Source organism: Bombus fervidus, chromosome 11 (genome assembly GCF_041682495.2).
Source record: "Bombus fervidus isolate BK054 chromosome 11, iyBomFerv1, whole genome shotgun sequence".
Taxonomy (NCBI): domain Eukaryota; kingdom Metazoa; phylum Arthropoda; class Insecta; order Hymenoptera; family Apidae; genus Bombus; species Bombus fervidus.
The window spans coordinates 9,690,448-9,714,750 of NC_091527.1; the positions used below are offsets into that span (position 1 = coordinate 9,690,448).

The following is a 24,303-nucleotide window of genomic DNA, read 5'->3' on the forward strand; positions in this document are numbered from 1 at the left end:
ATAAAGCGATACAGTGCCATCTACTTTGGTGAATTGCAGTCGATTCTGAATAGAATAAGTCGCCTATGAGCTACAACATTCCCTTCGATGGCGGCGTTGTTGCTGTGTGTGGACCCCTGTAGAGCTGGCTACGGGGCAGTCAAATGTCTCGTAAAGGAACTCCCTCCGCTTGCAAGTCAAAACAAATCCCGCGAATCTTTCGTAATCGACGAGGTTTGTGTTCGGTTCGCAGTTGGCCGCAAGGAGAGGTCGGGATTGTGGGTAGTTTGATAGGTTACAATCAATTAAGCCTCCTGCCTGGTTCGCCGGATGGGGACAAAAAGGAGGAAACAAATAAAAAAGAAAAACAGAAAGCTAAGAACAATGACGACACTGTACAGTATCACGACAGAGTGTGGATCGAGGGTAACCAAGTGACGAACAATAGTGTTATAGACGAATCGAATGTTGACGTTGGGATCGGTAAAACCGCCGATGTCGAGACTGTAGCCGACATCGAGAAATGGTTAAAAACGCGATCGGAATCCGTGTCGAGCATGGATCTCGACGCGATCAAGTCCGGGGTCGAGGAGGGCGTCGACCGGTACCTGGGCGAAGAACTGCAGCACGCTTTTCTGGGAAAGGACCCTGACGGATTGTCGATTGACATCGATCTCTCCGATAAGAAACTCAATTTAGGTTATGATCCATTACTTCAGGAGCTTCAAAATGAGAAGCTGCTCGACGAAAAGGATAGCTTTATATTACCAGAATTTCAGCTGGATCATTTGGATCCACTGGCGTTGTCTCCGGATGACATGATGGTCGCTGGTGAAATTTTACCGTCGACCAGTGCTCAACCTACTTTAAGTGTCCCTAATAGGGACGTCGAAGGAATGTGTACAGAGACTGAACAATCTTCCCTGATGAAGAAAGCCATGATACCAGATAATCAGGAATTGCAGAACAAGTCTACGCAAGTTGTGGTAGATGATTTGCGTTGCATAAATAGCACGAGCAAAGAAATCGAGCTGCAAAAGGACAATGACTTGTGCAATAATCCTACGAATCTCTACGTGCAGGATCTCAATTCTGAAAACACTATGCAAGAATTGCAAGGTACAAAGCTAGATGAAGGTGATTCTGAAAATACTATAATTGAACAATTGAAAACGAAAGCTAAGGTAAAATTAGAACCACGTATTATTAAGAAACGTAAGAAAATATCAGAAATGATAGATAAGAGCTATGATAATGAGATTAGGATATCTGGAGAAGATATTGTGGATACTGAGGATGGTGTGATGGCTGTTGTAGCTATATCAACAGATAAAATTTCAAATATGACTCAAATTGTGATAAATACCGGTACAGAGGAACAGATTTATCAAGGAAAAACTTCTGAACTTATAGAAGCTACAGGAAATTTTCCAAAATTACCAAAAATAGAAACTTCAACTGTATGGAATGGAACAGTGGAACATAGTACAGAAAATCCCAGTAATCAACACGAAATGGTAATATCTAATGCTTTAGAAGAATTGGGTATTTCAGATGATAACTTACAACCAATATCTGTTAATGAGCATGGCAAAATATGGCTTTGTCCACGTGACGATTGCAATAGACAATTTAGCAAACTTTATGCTCTAAAAGGTCATTTACTAGCACATTATGGTGTGAGACCTTTTAAGGTATGTATTATTATATCATATATAATTCTTTGTGTTCTGAATTTCCTTTGATCTTTTCAATTAGAATTGTATTTTATTTATTCACTTATATCTTTATTTTCAGTGTGATTTCGAAGGATGTGCCTGGGCATTTTATTCAGAGTTTAAACTCAAGAGACATAAAGAAACTCATTTGAAACGTAAAGACTATGTTTGTGAGGTAGAAGGTTGTAATCGCCGATTTACTACGATTTATAATTTATGGAGTCACGCGAAATTGCATACTCGCCCAAATAGAATAGTATGCCAAGTGCCAGATTGCCAAGAAAAGTTTCAGACAAAGAGAGCACTGGAACTGCATATGAAGAGTCATGATCAAAGTCATGCTCCATATGTTTGTAAACATGAAGGATGTGGCAAAAGATATTATAGTAGTAATGCTTTGACGTCGCATCAGAGATGCCATAGTTATAAGGAAGTAGATGTAAAATGCTCGTGGCCAGGTTGTGGTAAAGTATTTGATAAGCCTTGTAGGCTGAAAGCACACATACGTTCGCATACTGGCTGCAAGCCTTACCTTTGTACGTTTCAAGGTTGCCAGTGGGCATTTTCTTCCTCTAGCAAATTAAAGAGACATCAAAAGAAACACACTAATGAACGAAAATTCGTGTGCGATATACCTTCCTGTGGAAAAGCATTTATGAGATCAGAGCATCTCAAGGAACATAGATTAACTCATAAAGAAGGAAGGTACTTTCAATGTTTTATATGTAATGCAAAATTTTCTGCAAAAAGTAGTTTGTACGTTCATATAAAGAAGCATCAAGTTAAGGAAGAAGTAAAGATGAACTCACACAATAACGTCAATAGTCGAAGCAAGAAGGTACCATCAATAATAAAATCGAAAAGAAAGTCGATAGATCTGAATGTAAACGTAGCATGCCTAAATACATCTACAATAACAGAAAAATCTGAACAAAATGATACAGTAACTCAAAATAACAGTGAAAGTCAAACTAAGGACGATACAGTGCCTCCACGAGATCAATCTAAGACTTTATACCATTGTCCAGTTGAAACGTGTACACGTTCATATACTACAAAAGCTACGCTAAGAGCACACATGTTAAAAGTACATGGTACTCCTGTTGATGAGTGTGGTAAAACAGCTAATAAAATACCTGGAGATTCTGTTTGTAACATGGATTACATTTTATATACTACTCCTTCAATATCAGAGCCTACAGAGCAAATGATAATGGTAGCACCTTGCGATGCGGTTATTCTCAGTACTTCTTCGGAAACAGATCGCTCTCTTCCTGAACCAGAACCACCGCCTCTTAATAATGTATTGAAAACATCGGAATCTTCTTCAAACGCTGCTACACATAAACCAATATCTAATCAACATGTGAGAAAGGATCAGGGTTCCGCACGGACTGATCTGACATTTTCCGATGTGTGGAAATTAAAGGCGAATGGTGCTGTGTTAGATTCAGTTGCCGGAGCATCCGATGTTGTGTTAGGTACAAGTGAATTAGAAGAGGGTCTTTTGCTCACAGAGGAATTGCCTTCAATGTATTATCAAGACGATGTAGTAGGAACAGAGTATCAGGTACTGTTACTGGATTCGGTACCATCTGAAAATACTATAAATCTACGAGGACTCGAATAATACATGTAATGTATTTTGGAAATGGGTGAAAAAACTGATCATTGTTATTTTCTAATATAGGATAAGTTTTAATATGGTCTGTGATCAAAGGCTAGTATGAGCCCCATTCATTTATACTACAGTCCATAATTGCTTCAAATCGTTATTTTATTAATAAATTATTGCTATTTTTCCAAAAAGTTTATTCATTGTTCTTCTATTGTATATAAAATTCCTAAAACCTTGTGTATATAATAGCCAATGTATAATAAGATTTGTTTACTAGTGTTAAGGAACTGAATACACATTTTGTAAAATGTGAGTAGTTTACATGTTGTACACTTCATACATTGAGGATTTTTACTAATTGTATAACAATTCAATAATTTCAGCATTTAATAAACCAAGATATACCAAAATATCAATAAAAACGGAAAATTGGAATGTTTTTATAAAATTGGTATACAATACAATAATTAAAAAATAATTGGACAAAATATAAGCTGCACAAAATTAGATATGTACTTTAATACCTATAAACGCACTAGGTGCATGTATTAAAAATATCCTTAATGCATTATTTTTATTTTATTAAATATACATAATATGTTTTCATAGTGCTAAAACTAATAGTTTAACTAACGAAATTATTGGCCGCAATATAACTGACTTTATTTCCTAAATTGACTTTCTCTTAATTTCAAATTTTGCTTTTGTAACAGTTTTTAATCTTTATAATGTATGATATTTATTAAAGAAATAATTTGAAAAATACTGTTTAGTAACGTTGCGATTATAAATATGATAATCGTGCACATACACATGCGTATGTTTTTATATATCACAATACTGTTAATCAATTTATTGTCAATGTGATATAAACTTCATTGAATGAGGATGAAAGAAAGTCCTCTCTTCCTTCACATAGGCGCTAGTCGTAATTATCAAAAATAGAAAATTAACTTGTCTAAAGATAGGTATTTCAATGCTTTAAACTATAGTTTCGAATGATACAGAGTTTCTAAAGATATTAAGACAAAATACAAATACATAATACTTCATTTTAGAATCGTGAAAAAATGTTGCCTATTATCGCTAATTTTCAGACAATATCGGCATGTTTTTCTACACTAGACATGTGTGTTTCCGCATACGGTCTTCCTAATTTCTTATCGATCTTCAGATACAATCGATCCTTCACTTTCTCTAGGAAACACATTAAGGAATGCAATATAGTTATAAATATACCTTCGCCTACGCATATCAATGAAGCTTGAACAGGTTTTTTCCAATCGAGGATTTTATAAATATAATGATAACCATTTTTGTCTAATCCTCCAGCGAAATAATATATTAGTGAAAACATGGTGTATAAAAACACTATGATTAAACACCACCAGAAGTTCCTTAATCTAAACGGAATGCTTGTAATACAAAAATCAATTATCATTAAAATACTGTTACATATGTGTAGCATAATGTTTAAAGGGTCCAAATAGTGAATCCTGGGATCGAATATGCTGCACCAATAGGTAATCGTAACTCCAAACGCGATACTAGTAGTTACGACGTAAAGGAACCAATAAACTCTGTCTATCAATCCCAGCATCAACGCGGAAGGATCAAAGTCTGATACTTTTTGCAGTTTCCATCTTCTCAATACGAGAAAACCGCCAAGCAAAGCTTGACTGACACCCAATATTAAATCCCAGTTTGTCAAATAAATTGGCCACTTATCATATACTACCATAGGTTTGTAGCTACCGAATTCGAAAATCGAACACACGACTATACAAGCCCAGATCATAAAGATTAACCAACGATAAAGTAGGTACCAGGTGGCTACGTGTTTCTGACATTTTGGTTCGGACAAGAGTCGTGAATGTAGTGACTGATCCTTTTTGTAGAACCACTTCCTTGCTGCTTCTTGGCACCAGAGTTTATTTACCATTGTTCGACGACCTGTAAATAAATAATATTTATTACTAATGACGTAGGATATTCATAAAAAATATTTACATACAATGAAAGTAAAAAAATATGGTATATATTTGTTACGTAATTTTAAAGCCTAGAACGAATGCTACTATGCAAGACAGACATTGGATATTATGAAACATTAAAGTAGGACTGCTGCAATAATTCCTGCTGTCTGTGCATGATTGTTATATTACAGTAATTAGAATCCCGTTATTTGGATTTGAAATTACGAATTATCGTGTTAACAGTAAGAAAAGTACACATGCGTGTTGTTCATTTCCGGCAAATTTCCCGCTCAAAACTTTTGAGCGGTTCAAAATCAACAATTACAATACAAGTGGTTGATATACGAATGTTAATAGAGCGATAACATTTTTGTATAAAAGAAGATGATCGTAGTGTTGTGGAAATTCAATAGCAGGTGTTGTGTTGTGACAGAAACATATAAGACAACTGCATAGTGTTGGTTTCGAAAATCGATGATATTAAAAAATAACTTACATGATGAACATTGTAGAAGTGAAAAAAGAAATCGTTTTGGGACTACCAAACTGCTGAATAGTGTTAATACCATCTTTTATGCGAAAGCTTTTGTTAAAAGCCTGGTAAGTGAAATAATACCGTTGTCGTAAAATTGGCAAGTAACATAACCTCTATTTACGTGTGATTAGAGAATCACTGTGGACGCAGCCATGTTGGTTCTATTCAAACAATTTTATCTTCATCGCGAAAAATAGCGTTTATTCAAATATTATTAAATAATATTATTTTTTAACTTAAATAAAATATGTCAATTGGTCTAGCAATAACTAAATGTAAGATTAAATAAAAATACAATGTCATAACAAATATCAATCATTCCCCTGTTTAGGTCGCAAGTGATCTGACAGATGCACGTTAAATCTAATTCTAAAATATTCTAATTCTAATTCAATTCTTTTTAAATTCATAATTGTTCATTCTTTATATTTAAATTAATAATTATATAGTTTATATGTACTGTAAACATACCTATGCATTATATTTTGTATTAATTTTATCATAATTAAAAACAATTTCATACATTTATACAGTCTTTTCGTAAAAATTAGCACTGCAGCGTAGATTTTAAATTAAACATTATAATTTACAAGTTTGTGTTAAACAAAGTCGAATATTTGATAAGAATATACGCACAGGAAGTGGATCTAATTGGATAAATATTCCAATTTTTAAGTTTTGCGTTTCATATAAATTTATATTTTGACAAATATTTCTAAAAATAATATATGTCAGTTTCTCAGGAAGTAAACATATATATGTATATATATATATACATATACATTTCTTCATATACTGTCAATATTTCAAACCAGAGAAAAGCAAGACAAAGCAAGACTACATAGATCAAGTGATATCTTAAACATTATATAATTTTTAATAATTGATGAAATAGTTAAATGCACCAGAGGTATAAATACATAGTATCATTTATAGGTTATAACAGCTTGAGCAATAGAAATAAAAGAAAAAAATACGCCATGCCGCTCATTCGAAGGATTGAAGCGATTGAGGTGAAACAGCCGTGTAAAATCTTTAATGGCATTGTCCAGACACCGGCGCAGATGGGAGCTGTTTTGAAGTAATTAACCCTGTTAACCCAAGGCGCTGAGGTTCGCACGGACAGCGCTCTAAGCTCACGCACCGCGCATATACACGTATATATATATAGATGCATAAGTCGTGACAGCACGGTCAATCGGCCAATACCAATTCTCTCTTAATTTATTACAATCTTCTATTATTATCACTATAGTCACACAACTACAAGTAAAAACTTTTTCTTAAGGATCAACATCCTTAGGAATTTACATTACTTGTGAAAGAATTACATCTACAATTCAAGATTAATGAATGGAAAATCCGATAGTGGCGTGGAAAGACAAGTTTTTTAATCACGTGTTACATTGAAATTCGATTTATCGATCGATTATCTGATTCAGACAATTGATTACGTAGCTACAGTATGGCTTTGATGATAATTGAATAAATCCGTTGATAAATTTAAATTAACACATGACACCCACATGGATCGTTTTACCGAGGACCACAACTTTTCGTAATAATAATAATAATGGAAGAGACCTATTCCAACGGTAGAAATTTAAAAAAGGTTGTAATCAAACATAAACTTTTTTAAGGCGCAAGGTATATCTACTTGTGTATTAAATACATACAGAGCTAGTCGATAAGAAATACTATCTAAAATAACTTGTTGCCTATTGACAAAAAACGTTTTAAATGAATTATGTTGTATTTCATAGCTTATAAAATGGATGCAATTTTATTTTCTAGTATCTTATATTTTCTGAAAAGACCATGTATCAAGATGACTACGAATTTTTTAAATGTCACGTTATATTTTTTATAACATCAATCGATCCTACTGGATATTCTTTATAAAAAGGCATTAACCTATTTATAGCGCAAAATCATTAGTTTAGCGAATAGATATTTTTTGCAGATGACCAGCTGAGTCGACTAATGTTCTAAAAAATATACGGTGCCATTTAAAAATATAATAGATAAAAATATGAGATATAAAAAAATGAAATTGCATCTATTCAATGAGTCTCTGAAAATGCAACATAATTCATTTAAAATGATATTCGATAAGACCAGTAATTAACTAGTTATTTTATATCGTATGTACTTCTTATTGACTCATCCTGTATGTAGTACTAGTACTTACAGATTGTATAAATAACACGTTGAAGGAACTCCTAACTATTGAGTTAAGAATAAAACTGAAGCTTCTTTACTTCAAGTGAAGTCAAGTTCGATTTCTTGATATTGACATCTGACAAAATACTTCGTTATCACTACGGCACTTTATGAAACCGATCTTATCAATATTAGTAACGATCTATATGTATCATATTTTTCAGATTAGATTTTTAAAATTTTCAAAGGGACTGAACTCTAAAAAAACAAATAACATATTTCGAGTAACAATAATTTTCTTTATATAGTGGAGCAAAGAGGAATTCTGTTTTAAAATGAAAGAAAAAGGAAGAATGTAAACAGATCACGAACCGAGTTGTTGACCAGGCACACGAAGGGGGAGGAAGACTTTAGCTGTTGAGGGCTATGACACGAACAATGTCTTCTTCGATCAAGTCGATCTTCGACCACCATAAACACACAATCTGCCTGCACAATAGAACGCCTGACTCGTCACTGACCAATCTCCTGTCCAGTCTGGTCAAAACCCTATATCCATGAGTGAAATCAATCCAATCCGTACATTACCCTTTCCCTTCCTCCACCCTTTGTTAACTATGTATTTAAACCGCCCCTGGACGACCAGCTTCACTGCACACATTCACAGAACGTACGGTCTTTCTTTTCGTTCAACTATCACGGTTGATAGCTTTTATTTCGAGGACATCCGTGGAATCGAATCTTTTCCACTTCATTATTTTGCCCAAATATACGTAACTCATGAATCATATAATTTCAAGTTAAATAATTAAAATTTTATATTCGAATCATCAATGACATTCGTCAAAAGGTTTGGAACGTAATAACTATATATGCTTACCAGAGATTGAAGCACATGTTATTTTTCATATACTCTTACAAGTATATATTATTTGTAAAACACTCATTTGTAACACTTTACTCAAAAAATTAAGGAAGAAAGAAGAAGCGTCTTTCAGAGCATGCTGAAGAACATGTGAATTAGTATACAAGCTACAAACCCACTTAAAGCTCAGGTTCTTCTTCGGTAACTTATAAAAACAAAAGGAACGTGGATCTTGCGTAGCCTGACGTCACACGCAGAAGTTAATAGATTTTATAGCTTTGGAATAACTGTACGCTGAGGAAAAGAACACAACTTGTCTCTATGCTTGTCATCTCTATCCTTCAATTACAAAATATTACATTTTTCAGATACTAGTCCTTCACTCTAAACAGTCTGATCCACAAACATCTAATCCTCCTGTCATTATAATATTAGAAGAAGAATTATATTCACACGCATCACCGAACAACTATAAACCTGCACAAGATCTTTGATTCATTTAATCCTCCAACTTTTCTTCTGTGAATGATCGAGAAACACGCATAGACAACACGTGTGAAAAATTTATAGCCGGTTGGAAAATCCATTATGTATTAATGAAGATAACGCGAAGTCCTTGCTGTTATCGAATGAACGGCGTGACGTAAACGTAAGAAGGAAAAAGAAACCGGAAACAAAGGAAAGAATGAGGATAAACGTTCGCACCGCATAGTGTTGCGGGTGCCGGGATCCGCAGATGTTCCTTGATCCTGCCGTCGATGCAGGAAATCTTCTCCGGCACGCCATGGTCCTCTATTTCCTCGCACTCGGGAGGCATTTGAGTCCGGCCTCCTGTTCGACGTACGCCTGGCCCGTGACTGCCCGGCAACCGGCTCCGCGTGCTTCAAATCAATATCAATCGCTATGCACCAGCTGTTCCCCCCGTGGTATACGGCACTGTGTTCCTTGCGACCACCTTTTCGACACGTTCTGATAATAATTGCCGGTGAGTTTCCTCCTTTTTATGAACGACTTACTATGTATTTACGGTGAACGTACCTTTGCGTAGTGCTCCCCGGATCCTTTCTCATAGAAACATATTGATGTTGACGAAATGCATTTTTTTTAGTAACGAGTTTTTTAGAATAACTATTTTAATATTTCCTAATTAAACATTTAAGCGAGGTTTGCTAAAAAAAAAAAAAAAACTGAAAAATATGTACTGAAAAATATCATAACTGTAAATCCATTTTCATATCTAAAATATATTTTATGTGCATATTAATGTGATATATGTATATTTAAGTATGATATTAAGTAAAAATAGATAGAAGACCGATTGACAAGATAAAAAATTCACCTAAGATTTAAATAGTAAGATAAATCAATAGATAATTAGTTCGTAGAAAAATTAACTGTGCAAATTTTCCGATAAATATCGATCGATTAAATAAATAGTTAATTGCTAATTGCTCGTTAGCCAGTTATGTAGCTTTTAAATACTCATATTATTGTTATTTTAGTGAAAATAGCATTGTATTATGTAAGGGTTGCCGAGGTATCAATCAGCTCTATTGCGAAACCCTATGTGAAAATCAGTTAATAAAAGATGATAACTTTATTAACGCTAAAGAAGGAAATATTACTTTAATTGTACAATAATCATCTAAAAGCACGCCACGTTTTGCAACTTCATTAATTTCGTTCGAATATATGGTCTTCTACACGTTCATAAGTACTTCATGGTTGCTCTGAACCGAATGCCATTGACTCGTAATGTCACGCGTTGCCTCATTCGTTATAAGGAAGATTTCTCTAATTCTTTGAATGGGTTACGTCTTCCTTGTTAGTAGGTATGCTTTCTCACTGATTACAAGAATTATGAAAGTATAATATTTTATTGCGTTCACTATAAAGATAACTTTCCATGCTTCAAACTTTTTAACGCAGGTAAATATATTAGTTTATCTCCCCTGCAAGAAAAAAGGGCCGCGTGGTCAAGGTTTTACGCAAACGCAATCGTGTGGTTCGCATCGTCGTTTTGGACGTTTACGAGGGATACCGAATTAGGGCTGCGGTGGGTTCCCCGAGGTCGAATCGGTTTGTTGATTTCAACGTAGATCGTGAACCGAACAGTATGCAATATTTCGAAGAATTGATCGATGATGTGGCTCGCTTTATAAATCGCTCTGTACAAACTTTATATATACAAGTCATCTATCTTATCATTTCATTATATGTATACCTCGGAGACTCTAAATAAAAGAAATTTGGAACTGATGATACTCAAGGTAAACAGTTAATATAAAAGAATATAAAGTAGTAAAGTAAACGAGCCAGTGAAAGTTTTCCTAAAGTTCTTATTTAAACCGTACAGGATGGTCTACTAGGAAAAGAAGGTTGACCAAGCTGTGAGGTGATTGGTCGGCTGGAATCACCAGACTTTCGAGCACATACACAATATTCTACCGCACAACCACCGTTCAGTGGTTGCGTGTGATAAGGTATTGAATAGTCTGCAGCAACGATGCAGCAATTTTGCTGATTGCAAACACGTACGCGGTAGGTAGTCTTTTGAAACTTGTTAAGCGTATGACGTGTCTTGATTCTACCTTAAATGATTGCACGCCACCGACCGGGCGTTCATTAGTGGATCGGCTACTAGATGATGATGGAGCAGTCAAGTGTGCGTGTTTTCGGCGTTATGCAACTATGCAATAGTGCGTTAAAGCATGGTCAAATTACGGTAGATGCTTCGACGCTGCACGTCTCTTATTTATGCTGTTGTATGTGAATTTCACTCTTCCCAATTATAAAATTCTGATGAATTTGAGAAAACGAAACCGACACTCGGAATCTCCACAAGAATGTAACTCCTATACGCCTATGCATTTTTTTTTTATGGTTACAGAGATCTCCGGTTACCCGTGTATGCGTACGTAAGCGGTTTACGCGTATCATTAGTTACCGGTAGTAAGACGTTTTATTCGATTAATACCGTGTTTGAGGATTCATAGGCGCTTCTTCAAACATGAAGACTTTCTTTTAATTGTATTACTAGAATCTAATATGCTTGTACTTCATTTGAAAGTAAAATTAATCTACCGTTTACTTTATAGTTTTATTATACGCATTATTAGAACGATTGAGTATACAGAATGTTCCAATAAAACGTAAGTTGTCTGAAACTTTGAATGGAACACCCTGTATATGAAATCCTAAATAAAAGCAATTGATAAAATTATCAAATTTTCAGGATTTAATGGATTATGCTAATTTCCTACGGTTGATTAATACTCACACACGCGTAGAACAAGTATTTGGAAGCGTAGTCATGATCCTAACGGAGAGCTACAATTTTATAAATATACGGGACCACGCGAAGGAAACAACGTGGTGGAAAACCGAGTTTTGTGATTCGTTGGTTTACGAGACGACGCACCGTTCGTGTACCAAAAATAAGCGAGACATCTTGCCTTTGCCGGTCTCTCGAGATTCAGAAGACTCGAAGATACTAAGATAGAGGCAAACGTGCAGCCACCGATTCAAATTCACAAAGTATAGAAAACAGAACGGAATGATGGGTTTGCGATATCTCTTCTGCGGTTAAATCGTGGTGTAACGTGAATCTCCATCTCTCGAACAATGCGACAGAGACTCAATATCCGTTGGATCATTCTCACCATTTGCTTCCTACTATGCACCGGTTGCTTGGCTAAAGACGGGTACATGTAAGTAATGTTAATATTTATTATTCTTTTTAGATCAGGAGCGGTATTATTTTGAACAAAAAATATACATATAAATAGTAAAATGATTAATGGATACGATTACGTTAACTGTTTCTGATCTTTTTGGAATGGTGTATACCGTATACCGTATATCGAAACTGACAGGGATTAGACATTGATTCTACCTGTATTACTTTTTAGTTTAACAGATCGTCATCAGTTTCTGTTATTTTCATTAAATATCAAAATATAAATATAAATTTAATTATATAATAAAAGTAATTCAAGAAGAAATACTTTCGTCATTCTTTAAATATCGTTAACCAATAACTGTTATTGTAAAATGTGTACATATTTGATGACAATAGATGTTCTATAATGTGTTTAATTATTCATTTAATGGAACAGAAATTAAGGAGTGTATTCATTATTTTATCGCTTTACAGAGTCACGCGATGGGCAGAGACCTTGGGCGACGAATTATGGGAACTTGTAGAAAAGGTGGCGCGACCCGAAGAGTTATTAAGCGTAAGTTTGATCTTCATTCGTGCATGCATCTATGTCGATACATAAGTTACACGCGATCGCGTGTTTCTCTCTTTCTATGTCTGCCCATCAGTATCGGTTGATTCGTGTAACTATTTTTGTCACGCCCCCGTACATGATTATCGTCACTTAACAGAGATAGAAGACTTAACGAACAGAGAAAAAGAAAATAGTAAAAGAGAAAGACCGGCACAAAACACAAGGGAAACAAAGTTATTACTAATGTAAAAAATAATCAACACGGAAAAGAAGAAAATTAGGCATACGAGATAGACAAGAAAAAAAGAAAATATTTGATAAAGAAGAAGACTAGTATAATATCAGGACTGCAAAATATTCGAAGAATTATACCTTTTAGAGGTTTTTTCGGCCGAAGCCGAAACGAGCCAATCGCCTGAAATGACTTTTCACGGAAATAAGTCGTAAAAAGTCTCGGTCGACTTGTTGATGTATGACGACTTCGTGGATCTTGAGGATATTTTTTTCAAACTTTGGTACGCTTAATCCACCGTGTGATTTATTCTGTATTCATTTGAACCATGAGTATTGGAATAGATTTAGATTATTTAGATTTGTACCAGCTAGGCTGTGATCATATAGAGAGCGGTAAGCACATAATTGGCATTTGGAGTATTAGTATTGGCTGTGTCACTGCTTGTATTACCGCTTACCGCTCTGTATGATCATCGTCTTGCACGAATTTCTACAGTTAAGGTCTTTGACAGCTAAATGTTGGTAAAACCAAATTTTCAGAATCATTCATTTCCACGAATGTCATCTTCGGGTTTGGCAACCTAAATACTCCCGAAAAGTCACATTCAGATAAAAAATTTTGCAGTCCGGATACCATACTTTATCTAAGAAGAGAAAGTGGAAAAATATATAAATGCATTACTCGTCTGTGACAAGTGGTAACGAAGATACAATGTATCGACCTACGATAAACTAAGTCGCCAAATTCTTGCACTGGTTACTTAGCCGTTAATAACTTAGTTGGTAATTTTGGTTTCTAGAGAGATAATTCATTGATGGGGCAATAAATTATCCGTTATCTATATATAGCTTAGATGGCCCTGAAAAAGCAACTGAAATTATGATACGCAAATTGAAAGTGATCTGCGTAGGGAAAGTGTTCTGCGCTTTGAAGCGCGATCTCCGTGCACAGATGCCGCCTGCGATACGTTTTGAACAATGAATAGATTGCGTCTGCTGAAGTCTATTTGTTAAACAAGGTAAAATACTAATGTACGAGTTGATGACGGGAAAACATAACTCTATAAAAGCTGATAAAAGTTAATGTCTCACTAAACAAGAAGTCTTTTAAAGAAAGAAAAAAATTTTACATTTACGATTAACATTTTTTCACTAAGAAACGTAGACGGTCTTTCCAACAAATATTTTCTTATGGAAACGAATATAATTTTATTTTTATTTTGTACTGAACTAAACTTCAAATGTTATGATAATTCACGATAATGCAGTGACATTGCATTCTCGCCAGATGGTTCATGGCTGTCATTAGTAATAAAATTAATCCAGGATTTGTAATACAATAGGCTATTACTTGTATTAATTATCCAAAGTGGATCGCAGGAGGTTTACTATAATAACCGTACATCAGTTTTTATAATAACCGTACATATTTTACAAGGATATGACTAAAATTGGTCAGTAGAAAAAAACCTGGTTTACACTGTTTATCGATCGTTCTTGTCCTTTTATCAAGGACGAAGCATAACCATGTGAAAAATCCAGCCATTACTATAAATGAGTCGGATAAAGTTTCGAAAAATGACCATGAAGCAGTTGACATTCGTAAAGCTTTGTGCTCTAATGTTTTTGTAAATCGTCCGCAACATTTATAATTCGAAGCTCAAAATTGAACATATATATAATATGAAAATTCAGTTTTATAATTAAAGATCTCCAATTTTCAATTGTACCACTTGTACATAGCACTTCGCAATTACAAAGAGTAAATCGATGCATATACTATTATTATACGTATACATACATTACCATAGCGATGTATTAAAAAAATATTAACTGTAAAGTTTCTCCCTCTTTTTTCCTAAAAACTTTGTTCCGGTGCGAAGGAATGAACGACCAGGTTCATTACGTATTGTTCAAAAGAACAATACGATGAGACACGGGCGCGTACGAGTAAAAAAAAGCCGCGGTTTCGGCGCAAGAAATTAATAGTAGCATGGCGTGACGAGAGGGAAAAAGCGGTAGAATCCAGGTCGAAGGGGAGGCAAGGTATAACCGTAGTCCCGAATGAATTGCAGAAATACAAAGCGATGAACACGCGAGTGGAAAATAAGTCCGGGGAGGAGTTGGTGAACATAATCAGCGAGAACGTCGGTAGGATGCTCCGAAGGAAGATGGACGCGGTGACCTGCATCCGGATGGCGGCTGAGGAACACGCAGAAAACTGGGAGAACGACGAGGAGGAGGGAAATTTCACTTACGTGTCCGGAAAGTATAGTCCAGTGAACGAGGAGTTACCAAAGATTCCATCGAATATGGAAAAGAACATCGATGCTTACAGGTTCATAGGAAATTGCTTTTATCCAATTTAGCTTTCTTCTTTCTATAACTAAAAACAGCAAATATCTATCTACCTTCACGTTTTCATTATACGTATACTGTATATCTGAATTCAAATTTTCATTCTCAATTGTTCGATGAAATATAGTTATTTAAAAATTATTTAGTCAAGCTGTAAATGATTAAAGACGAATCAGCAAGTCGATATTTCTGTGAAAGTATATCTATATCGTTTGATGATTACTAATTATTTGAGATGAACAATATTGTTCATGGGACGAATACAGTTATACTACGTAGTGGTATATACGTAATAATACGTAATTCGTGCGTAATATCGAAGCATTCTGAGTAGTGGTACCGAATGGAATTAGGCTGAGAAGCTTGAAACGTCTTCGGCATCGATTCGTAGGTGAATGTTCGAACCACAAATTGGGTCTAGCATTCTGTCTTGGTCTGAATAGTTTGACGGTCGAAGAAATTGATAGCATTTGTTTGAAACATGAAAATCAAATGAGATGAAATTCGAACAAGTTTTAAGTTACAAAATACACTCGATACGTTCATAATCCTCTCATTTCTCTATAAACAACAAAAATAATTGATTCCGTATTACAAAATATAAATGCTAAATTGTTAAAAATATTTGCAGAAAAATGCTGCTAACGCCTGACTCACACTTTTACAATATACCAGTAAATACAAGCTTTTCGTCAGTGCATATACCTACAAACGTGTACGACATGTCACCAGCGGTGATCGAGGATATAAAGAAAACCGAGATCCTCGACAATATCTTCCAACAAAACTACGAGTCAGATCCGGCTTTGTCTTGGCAATATTTCGGCTCTGTCACGGGAATGTTGAGGCAATATCCTGCCATGCAGTGGAAAATGGATTCTACGCAGGACAACGAAGGAGAAGATGAAGATGAAGAAAAGCCTGACATTTATGATTGCAGAGTACGCAGCTGGTTCATTGAGGCAGCGACTTGTAGCAAGGACATGGTAATACTGATGGATACCAGCGGCAGCATGACGGGCATGGGAAAGACTATTGGTGAATGAAATATTACTATTTCAATCTTTTAATTGTAGGGTGGAGTTAATTTAACTTAAATGAGAAGTAATTTCCATGAGAATATTCTTTGTAATCGAAAGATATGATAGAACTACGTTTACTTTGATTCAGTTTTAACATTTTTTAAGAAACTGTTTAGTTTCCCTTCAATTTATAACTCTACATATTTCTACGTACTCGTATATGTGCTATATGCGTTAATAAAATTTGAAACTTATAACGGTCTGACGCGACCACGGAAAATGTGTTAGAATCAAAATCAGAACGCATTTGTGGTTGCTCCGTGTAAACTATGTAATGCATGTTTGGAATGCACCGCGAATCTGAGGTTACACGTGCAGTATTTAGCGAGGATAGAGTATATTGACGCAATCGTATCGCATAAATCTTCGCAAAGATTAGGTAATCCTTTCATTCTTGGTATAATATAATCACAGAAAAACAATTATTTTAATGATGTGAAAACTAATATTAGTCCAATTTCCTTTCCTTTCTAGGTGAAATATTCAAGATATTTATCTCCATTCTTTCATAAATATTTTTTCAGCAAGGACAACGGTGAACGCAATATTGGATACTCTCTCGAATAATGATTTCGTGACTGTATTGAGCTATACAAACGTGACATACGATGTGGTGCCCTGCTTCAAAGATATGCTAATCCAGGCTACTCCAGAAAATGTGTACACTTTCAAGAATGCTATAGCAAATGTTAAAACAGAAGGACTCGCTAATCTAACAGAAGCATTCACTAGAGCTTTCAACCTACTAAGCACATACAGAGAAACACGCGGGTGTGGTGCAGACACATCGTGTAATCAGTTAATTATGCTTGTCACGGATGGCGTTCCTGGAAATCTGACAGAAGTAAACCAATATCTCCTCATAAAAAATTACGTTATTTATCTAAGCTGCTAATTATCTCCTCGTCTTTTTCTCTTAAAACTGTAGATCTTTTCTGGAGCACATTTAGTAAGAAAAAAGCAATTTTATCTGACGAGATAATTACGCTTAAATAGATGATTAAGACTTAACAATAATGGAAACAATTTTCTAGGGGATCTACATGTACATATATACATATATATACTCCAGCCATTTTTCTATACATCTATCTGAATACTATTATTCATAATGTAGAGAAAGTCCCTCTAATTAATTGCTCTATCATAGAAATACGGAGCTCGCTTCTATCTACAGATCATTTAACCTCCCACTTGTGCTTATTGTAATTCGCCCTGGCTGGGTTACGTTTCCACAAGAATTATACTATCGAGCATAAGAACACGCTACGTTGTCGCGAAACCGCACTAAATTTAAGTAGGTCCGGTGAGCGCGATTTCCACTGGAGGAAAAGGTCGCGTTTTCAACTCTATCCTCGATGAGTAGCTCTTCAGTTTTATGAGATCCCACTCGAATCGACGAGAATCATAGCGATCTCTGTCTTTCTATCTCTACCTCTCTTTCTTTTCCGCTCCTTTCATCTTTCTCCGATCTTCTCCTCTTTCCTTCATCTTTTCTCCTTCTTACCGTCATTTCCTCGTACTCTTTCCCTCTTTTCACGCTACGCCGTCTGTCTCTCACATTTTTCTCTCCTTCTTACTCAGCATCTACGTATATATCGACGCTCTTCACGCGACAGTGGTCGCATTTCCTTATCACTCTTTCTAGCGCTTAGAAAACGCATCATCAACGATAACGCCGCGGCACAGTTGCACCACGATTACGCGAAACTTTATGGCTGTGAATATGCTGCTCCGAACGACCTTTTTATACTCTATTTCTTTTTACTATCTATTCGAACTAACTTTATTTCTGTTATTTTTATCAAGTAACATTCGAAAGGATATGATCTATATGAATTTTATTTAGGTATTCAGAACATGGAACTGGCGAGATAATGATACACACATTCCTGTACGAGTATTCACATATCTTTTGGGAAAAGAAGTTACCAAAGTTCGAGAAATTCAATGGATGGCTTGTCTAAATCGCGGCTACTATACGCATGTTCACACACTAGAAGAAGTTCGGGAACAAGTGCTGAAATACATACCCGTGGTCGCACGACCTATGGTTCTTCAGGATGTGGTGCATCCTGTCGTTTGGACTCATGCTTATGCGGACATTACGGTGAGATAATCACTTTATACAGATAACTAATAATTGTATAATGTATAATTACGTTATAATTGTTAATCTTTGTCGTGTAAACAATTGATCTATAATTAATTCATAATCAAAATTACCCGACTATTAGATCATTTTAGGTGTTTGAAGAAAGTAAAACGTTTGACTATGTTAACAATCTGTACACATCGAAAAGCATCTATGGCACTGTTTCCTTTTTGACCGTTTCACTTTGTACATAGTGTCCCCAATTCTGTAAATTTTCTGATTCACCTTCCGCTAGAATCCAGCACTCGCCACTTGGCTGTGGCTGGTGATGCAGCACAAGGAGCAACAATCACGGCTTCAGAAACTTCTGAAAGGAAAACGTCTGGGCGTTCGAATAAATGAGGACGATACCTACATACAGAAGGTTCAGAGCAAGCAACAATCATCCCTGTAGCTTTAAAGCTGCCTTATCGTGCTCGATGCGCTCTTTCCCTTGGCATTTAGTTGAATGTAGAAATAGTAGTACACCCAGCAGATAAATTTAGGCGAATCCTGCATATAATTATCATTAGCCAGGCACTTTTATTTTAATTTCCATTCGCGTTTAATCTTGCTCCCCTGTATCCCGAAAATTAATCCCATTGTAAAATGCGATTTTTTATTGACCTATTGTTAAAGCGTTTTGAATGGAAATAAAGTTTCGTATTTTCTTTGCATGCAATACTTTTCTTAGGAAATGTAAGTCGTAAAATATTAGTTAATAGCAAACAAGACTGCACAGCATCTATAAACTATTTAATAGTTCTTTAGATTTTACAGCACAACCTCAAATGTTATTATTTTTTTTTTTTATATAAATATAAGTGTGATTTTTTTACACTGATTGAATCATAGAATAACACGAAATAGAATATAGTATACACGTAGAAGGGAAAACAAATTAAATCTATACCTATGAATTTACAAACTTACAAATAATTAAATTGTACATCTAACAGCTCCACAAGAGTGAGGACGTTCGACAGGATGCATCTCTATTGAACACGACAGCTTGGCAGGAGTACAGGCTCCTTACATCCGTCAGCACGCCAGTGTTCGACCGTAAAGGGAATCGCAACAATCGGACAAGAATAGCGAATTTACTAGGTGTAGCCGGCACGGATGTACCAATTGACGACATTCGAAAGCTTACATTGCCATACAAACTGGGCGTGAATGGATATGCTTTCATCGTGTCCAACAACGGATATGTGATACTGCACCCAGATTTAAGGCCTGTTTATAAAGGCACATTAAAGCGGAATTACAACAGCATAGATCTCACGGAAGTGGAGATCTTGGACGATGGTCGTGGCCCAAGGTAGTTTCCTTTATTTTTTAGATTTACATTTATAAAAATATAGTACGTCTGAAACATATATCATATGTTTGTTTGTATATCGTCAAATTTAATAAAGATCTAAATTTTACACTCTTTCTTTCCTAAAGAATAAAAAAGTAAAGGATATAATAATCTATTCTAAAAGCTTGGTCATGATAAATCTCCGAAGTATAGCGGTTCCTGAAAGAGGAAGATATTGCTTTCGTGCCACGCGCCAGACCTTAGAGGTTTAAGAAGAGTTTTTATTAAAAACGGGTACAGGAACCCCGGGCCAGAGGTGCTGGAACTACGAGCCGCGTTGGTGGACCACAAAAAAGGCAGCTTAAAAGGAGTACCCGTGAAATTGCATTACGACGACAACCGTCGTGTGTCTCTCGAAAGACGTGACTACTTCTACGCGCCTCTCCCTGGAACGCCCTTTGGCCTTGCGGTCGCTATACCCAACTATGGCACAACTTGGATCAAGGTAATCCTTTCAGGATATCGTGTGTACACACGCATTGCTAGAAGTTTACGGAATCCCGGAGTATCTCGGCTAGTTCCGGTGAACCCGATGCCACAAACTCGGACTCGCGTTCTCGAGATTGTGGAGCGCATAAACTTTGAGACCTAGAGCAAGCTTAGATGGTAAACAGCAACCATCTGCGGAAACCTCTTAATGGTCGATCGAGCGCGGAAAATTCCTTGCAGTTAATGTAACTTTAAGGTGAAGCTCGAAACTTATGGTTTAACAATCAATGGTAAAAATTACGGAAACGGCAACATATATTTCTCGCCGTTTTTAAAAACTTTTAAAAATAAAAAAATAATAGTTTACTTTGTTGAATAATAGCTTTTCCTTTTTCAACATATTACTGGTTATCCTTAATTCTAAATTCTAAATCATCATTTTCATAAAAAAAATTTCCTAAATTAAAAATTTTATTACATTGTTCAAGGTTGGAGACGAAATCCGGAGGAACCAGAACTTGAAGGTGAATATCTCCGACTTCTTTACGGGCAACAACTGGCGAGTACACCCTGGTTGGGTATACTGTCGCTTTCACTATTTAGAGGGTCACGAATTCAACAGTCCCGAACAAGAGTTGAGACACTTCCTGGACCTGTTAAATAAGCCTGGCTGGCGTTGGTCTGAACAATACGAAAATGAAACTGACCATGTTCCTAACTGTGGTAGACGGACTTTGTCACAGGATGATTACTATTGTAACAAGGAATTGATGCAGCTGTTAGTTTTCGATGCAAAAGCAACGAATGCCAGCTTCAATAGCGATTTTGTATTGGATGATCCCCGAGCGCGACAGTTAGCAGAAGATTATGGAATTTTTTTAAGATTCGTCGCCACTCAGAGTGGTTTAACTAGGTGGCATCATTTAGATACAAACGACTTACCCCAAGACGATGATGGCATCGTTTTTGGTGATCTTCACAGGAGAGCTGTAAACGAACCTTGGTATAAAGGTGCCATTTTCCAAAATATTTTAGATCCTAACAGCATATCTCTGTCAGGTGATTGGAAAATATCATTTCTTAATAAAATTGCTTATCTACTTTCTTAACGTTTAAATATCTATTTATCTTTTAAATTGTTTCAGTTCCTTGGGAAGCAGGAGTAAATGCTACAGTAACAGCTTCGATTGGAATATTCCCTAAAGACAACCGCAAAACTGCACCAGCAGCAGTGATCGGTTTTCAAATGCCAATGAAGTATCTTTATAACAGATTTATTAACCTAACTTCCGGCCAAGCAAACTCAACCTCGATAAACTGCCGCCATTTATGGATAGATTGTTACTTGCTCGATCAGAATGGCTTCATCGTGATATCAGAAGCGCATAACGACACCGGTCAGTTCATGGGGACACAGGAGGGTGCAGTGATGAATTCCATGGTCGGCCAGGGTCTCTATAATCCTGTCGATATTTACGATTATCAAGCCTGGTGTGAGGAAGTTGTAAGTACTTGAACTTATAGTATATTCTAGTAACCGAAACAATCATACCTTTTCTTCATTTCTGCTTTTATAAATTGTCATGTAACGATTAATTTCCATATGTAACGACAAGATTTTTCTGTAATAAGACCTGGACAAATCTTATTTCCTTTCCATTTCCACCTTTTTCTCCTACCTACTATACCCAGCATCCGTAGTCGTATAACATATAAACTTCAAGTTTTCGAGTTCCATCACCGAGCGAGAGTTTGTTAAAAGCTCTGTATTTCGAGAAGCATGTGAGTGTAAGGTAAAGTTTCGAAAAGAAGCCCAAGAAACAAGTAAAACAAATAATCGAAAAGTTCCTGGAAACTGTACGATTCTGTCCGCTCTTTGGCGACATATTTCTAATTCGTGCCAAGTTCCACCGAAGAAAAAGTTCTCCCGCCGGGCGAAAGATAGCCGTAACTTGTCGTGGAACGTTTCGCAAACAAAATGAGAAACTCGGCCGAGACAAAAACAATCTCACGGGAACAAAACCGTATCCACAGCGCATCAGCGGTGCGGCCACCTCTCTGACGGACCCGCTGATGTACATCTGGAAACTGTTGCTCTGGTTTCTGTTACGTGTGACGTGGTTCACGACCCAGTTCGTGAACTTGCCAGTCGGCTACGCCAAAGTCCATTTCGATGAAGACGCTCCGGATCCGCCGCCCCCGCCTCGCCCTTGTCTCTATCACTATCCTTGCGACCAGAAAAGGGTACTTTATATGATGAACAACACGATCGCTGGCCAGGGCATCACGAATCATTCGGATTATTGCTCAAGGCCGTTCTATGCTCGTAGGGTCAGTGTCTTTCGTTTTACTCTCGAGTAGTATACTTTACCGATAATTTAATTTAAAACATGAAAAAAGAAAACACAAATGATATGATTCGCAGGTTCCGCATACAAATTTATTATTGGTGGTCGTCGATGCTATGTATCCAACCTGTTACAAGAGATTAGAAGTAACACCGGTGACAATTTCGCCGCTCGAATACACGAATGGCTCGGAAAGCGCGCCTTGCCATAAAATTCCACTAAACGACCTTAAAAGGAGGCGTCTTGAAGGTTGCTTCACGGAGCATCCCTTGGAATATGAGATCGAGGACTGCGGAGGGGCATCACAATTGACTGTATCTTTGCTATTATTTTCTACCGTTGTAGCTAGAATCTTATATACATTTATATAATTGTTTAAAAGAAGAAGGTTATAGATTTGTTTAACGATATTGATTGCCTTAAGTACAATGCGAATTACAGTATATAAATGGTATGATAATAATAACGTTAATATTTATTGTGTCGAACCTTATAACTTCTTGCAAAAAAATAAAATTAAATATTGAAACACGATTAAGATGAATTAATCTTATTAAAAAAAAAACGTAAGATTGATGATTACTGTAACTTCGATAGCTATCCAGATTAGAAATATTCAGCTTGATGTTTTGTAAAGCAGACTATGTTCTTTTTCTGTGGACCAAAGACATCGAAGAACGAATCGATCGTAGCGAAGAAAAGAGAACATAAAGCCTGACGAAATATCTCCCTATCCATGCAAGATACGATTTTCTGTTGGCGTCGGAATGTCTGTTGATAGGGTGAAAGGAGCTTGCCCCAGAAAATGTTTTGTTCCCTCCTCCACTCGGATATTTAGATCATAACTCCTTCGCCAGCTTAATTGTATTTTTTTATTCCATTTTCTTGTATCGAATAAAATTATACTCGTTAAAAATGGCTAATCAAAATTAATTTTTTTTTTCAATCTTTTCCAATCAGTTTTTTTTTTCTATGTAGAAAAATTAATTATTCGACAATTCCTGTTTTAGAAAAGCTTCCATTAACGCCAACTCATTGGATTCCTCATCTCCTCTTTCCTATCGCTAAACAAGATTAAAAATTCAAGAATGACCATTTCTTAAATCTGGACGATAACCGTAGCAGGTATTTTCTCAAATCTAACAACAGATTCATCTTTTCGTTCTTAAACCAATCAATCGTTATATTTTATCAACTTCGTCATTCCTCATATTCCAAGAAATCTACGAAAACGTGTCGAATCAACGAAGAACTCGAACGTTCTCC

General features: G+C 36.0%; 3 protein-coding genes across 7 annotated transcripts; 2 read left to right on the forward strand and 1 right to left on the reverse strand.

Moving 5' to 3' along the window:
• The first annotated feature begins 58 nt into the window (after positions 1 to 58).
• On the forward strand, positions 59 to 3,509 carry LOC139992033 (uncharacterized). Its single transcript, XM_072012501.1, has 2 exons — positions 59 to 1,673; positions 1,777 to 3,509. The coding sequence occupies exons 1-2, from the start codon at positions 144 to 146 to the stop codon at positions 3,325 to 3,327; spliced, it is 3,081 nt and encodes a 1,026-aa protein (XP_071868602.1). The 5' UTR covers positions 59 to 143; the 3' UTR covers positions 3,328 to 3,509.
• LOC139992068 (protein rolling stone) lies at positions 3,493 to 9,693 on the reverse strand. 2 transcript variants are annotated; one of them, XM_072012601.1, is made up of 3 exons: positions 6,747 to 6,877; positions 5,788 to 5,874; positions 3,493 to 5,268 (listed from the first exon to the last, which is right to left on the reverse strand). In XM_072012601.1, the coding sequence occupies exons 2-3, from the start codon at positions 5,858 to 5,860 to the stop codon at positions 4,409 to 4,411; spliced, it is 933 nt and encodes a 310-aa protein (XP_071868702.1). In that variant the 5' UTR covers positions 5,861 to 5,874; positions 6,747 to 6,877; the 3' UTR covers positions 3,493 to 4,408. The 2 variants fall into 2 exon arrangements, with proteins under 2 accessions (XP_071868702.1, XP_071868701.1); XM_072012600.1 differs by lacking the exons at positions 5,788 to 5,874; positions 6,747 to 6,877 and adding an exon at positions 9,560 to 9,693.
• Positions 9,694 to 9,698: 5 nt separating this feature from the next.
• Positions 9,699 to 23,970, forward strand: Ca-ma2d (Ca[2+] channel Muscle-specific alpha2/delta subunit). Of its 4 annotated transcripts, XM_072012489.1 has the most exons (15): positions 9,699 to 9,839; positions 11,211 to 11,395; positions 12,090 to 12,564; positions 13,011 to 13,092; positions 15,399 to 15,661; positions 16,313 to 16,719; positions 17,288 to 17,607; positions 18,613 to 18,873; positions 19,154 to 19,282; positions 19,857 to 20,218; positions 20,501 to 20,705; positions 21,178 to 21,748; positions 21,835 to 22,193; positions 22,724 to 23,020; positions 23,115 to 23,970. In XM_072012489.1, exons 3-15 carry the CDS (start codon positions 12,479 to 12,481, stop codon positions 23,406 to 23,408), a joined length of 3,636 nt encoding a protein of 1,211 aa, XP_071868590.1. In that variant the 5' UTR covers positions 9,699 to 9,839; positions 11,211 to 11,395; positions 12,090 to 12,478; the 3' UTR covers positions 23,409 to 23,970. The 4 variants fall into 4 exon arrangements, with proteins under 4 accessions (XP_071868590.1, XP_071868591.1, XP_071868593.1 ...); XM_072012490.1 differs by lacking the exon at positions 11,211 to 11,395 and having other exon boundaries at positions 9,704 to 9,839; XM_072012492.1 differs by lacking the exons at positions 9,699 to 9,839; positions 11,211 to 11,395; positions 22,724 to 23,020; positions 23,115 to 23,970 and adding an exon at positions 22,414 to 22,716 and having other exon boundaries at positions 12,092 to 12,564.
• The last annotated feature ends 333 nt before the right edge of the window (positions 23,971 to 24,303 follow it).

What these genes read in the sequence shown, in the direction of transcription:
- Ca-ma2d (XM_072012489.1), top strand. Translation starts at nt 12,479, where the DNA reads ATGCGACAGAGACTCAATATCCGTTGGATCATTCTCACCATTTGCTTC. An exon ending in GACCCGAAGAGTTATTAAGC is followed by an intron (nt 13,093 to 15,398) that starts GTAAGTTTGATC and finishes AATGAATTGCAG; the next exon opens with AAATACAAAGCGATGAACAC. An exon ending in TTCCTGGAAATCTGACAGAA is followed by an intron (nt 17,608 to 18,612) that starts GTAAACCAATAT and finishes AATTTTATTTAG; the next exon opens with GTATTCAGAACATGGAACTG.
- LOC139992068 (XM_072012600.1), bottom strand. Translation starts at nt 9,671, where the DNA reads ATGCCTCCCGAGTGCGAGGAAATAGAGGACCATGGCGTGCCGGAGAAG. An exon ending in GGCACCCGCAACACTATGCG is followed by an intron (nt 5,269 to 9,559) that starts GTGCGAACGTTT and finishes ATTTATTTACAG; the next exon opens with GTCGTCGAACAATGGTAAAT.
- LOC139992033 (XM_072012501.1), top strand. Translation starts at nt 144, where the DNA reads ATGTCTCGTAAAGGAACTCCCTCCGCTTGCAAGTCAAAACAAATCCCG. An exon ending in ATGGTGTGAGACCTTTTAAG is followed by an intron (nt 1,674 to 1,776) that starts GTATGTATTATT and finishes CTTTATTTTCAG; the next exon opens with TGTGATTTCGAAGGATGTGC.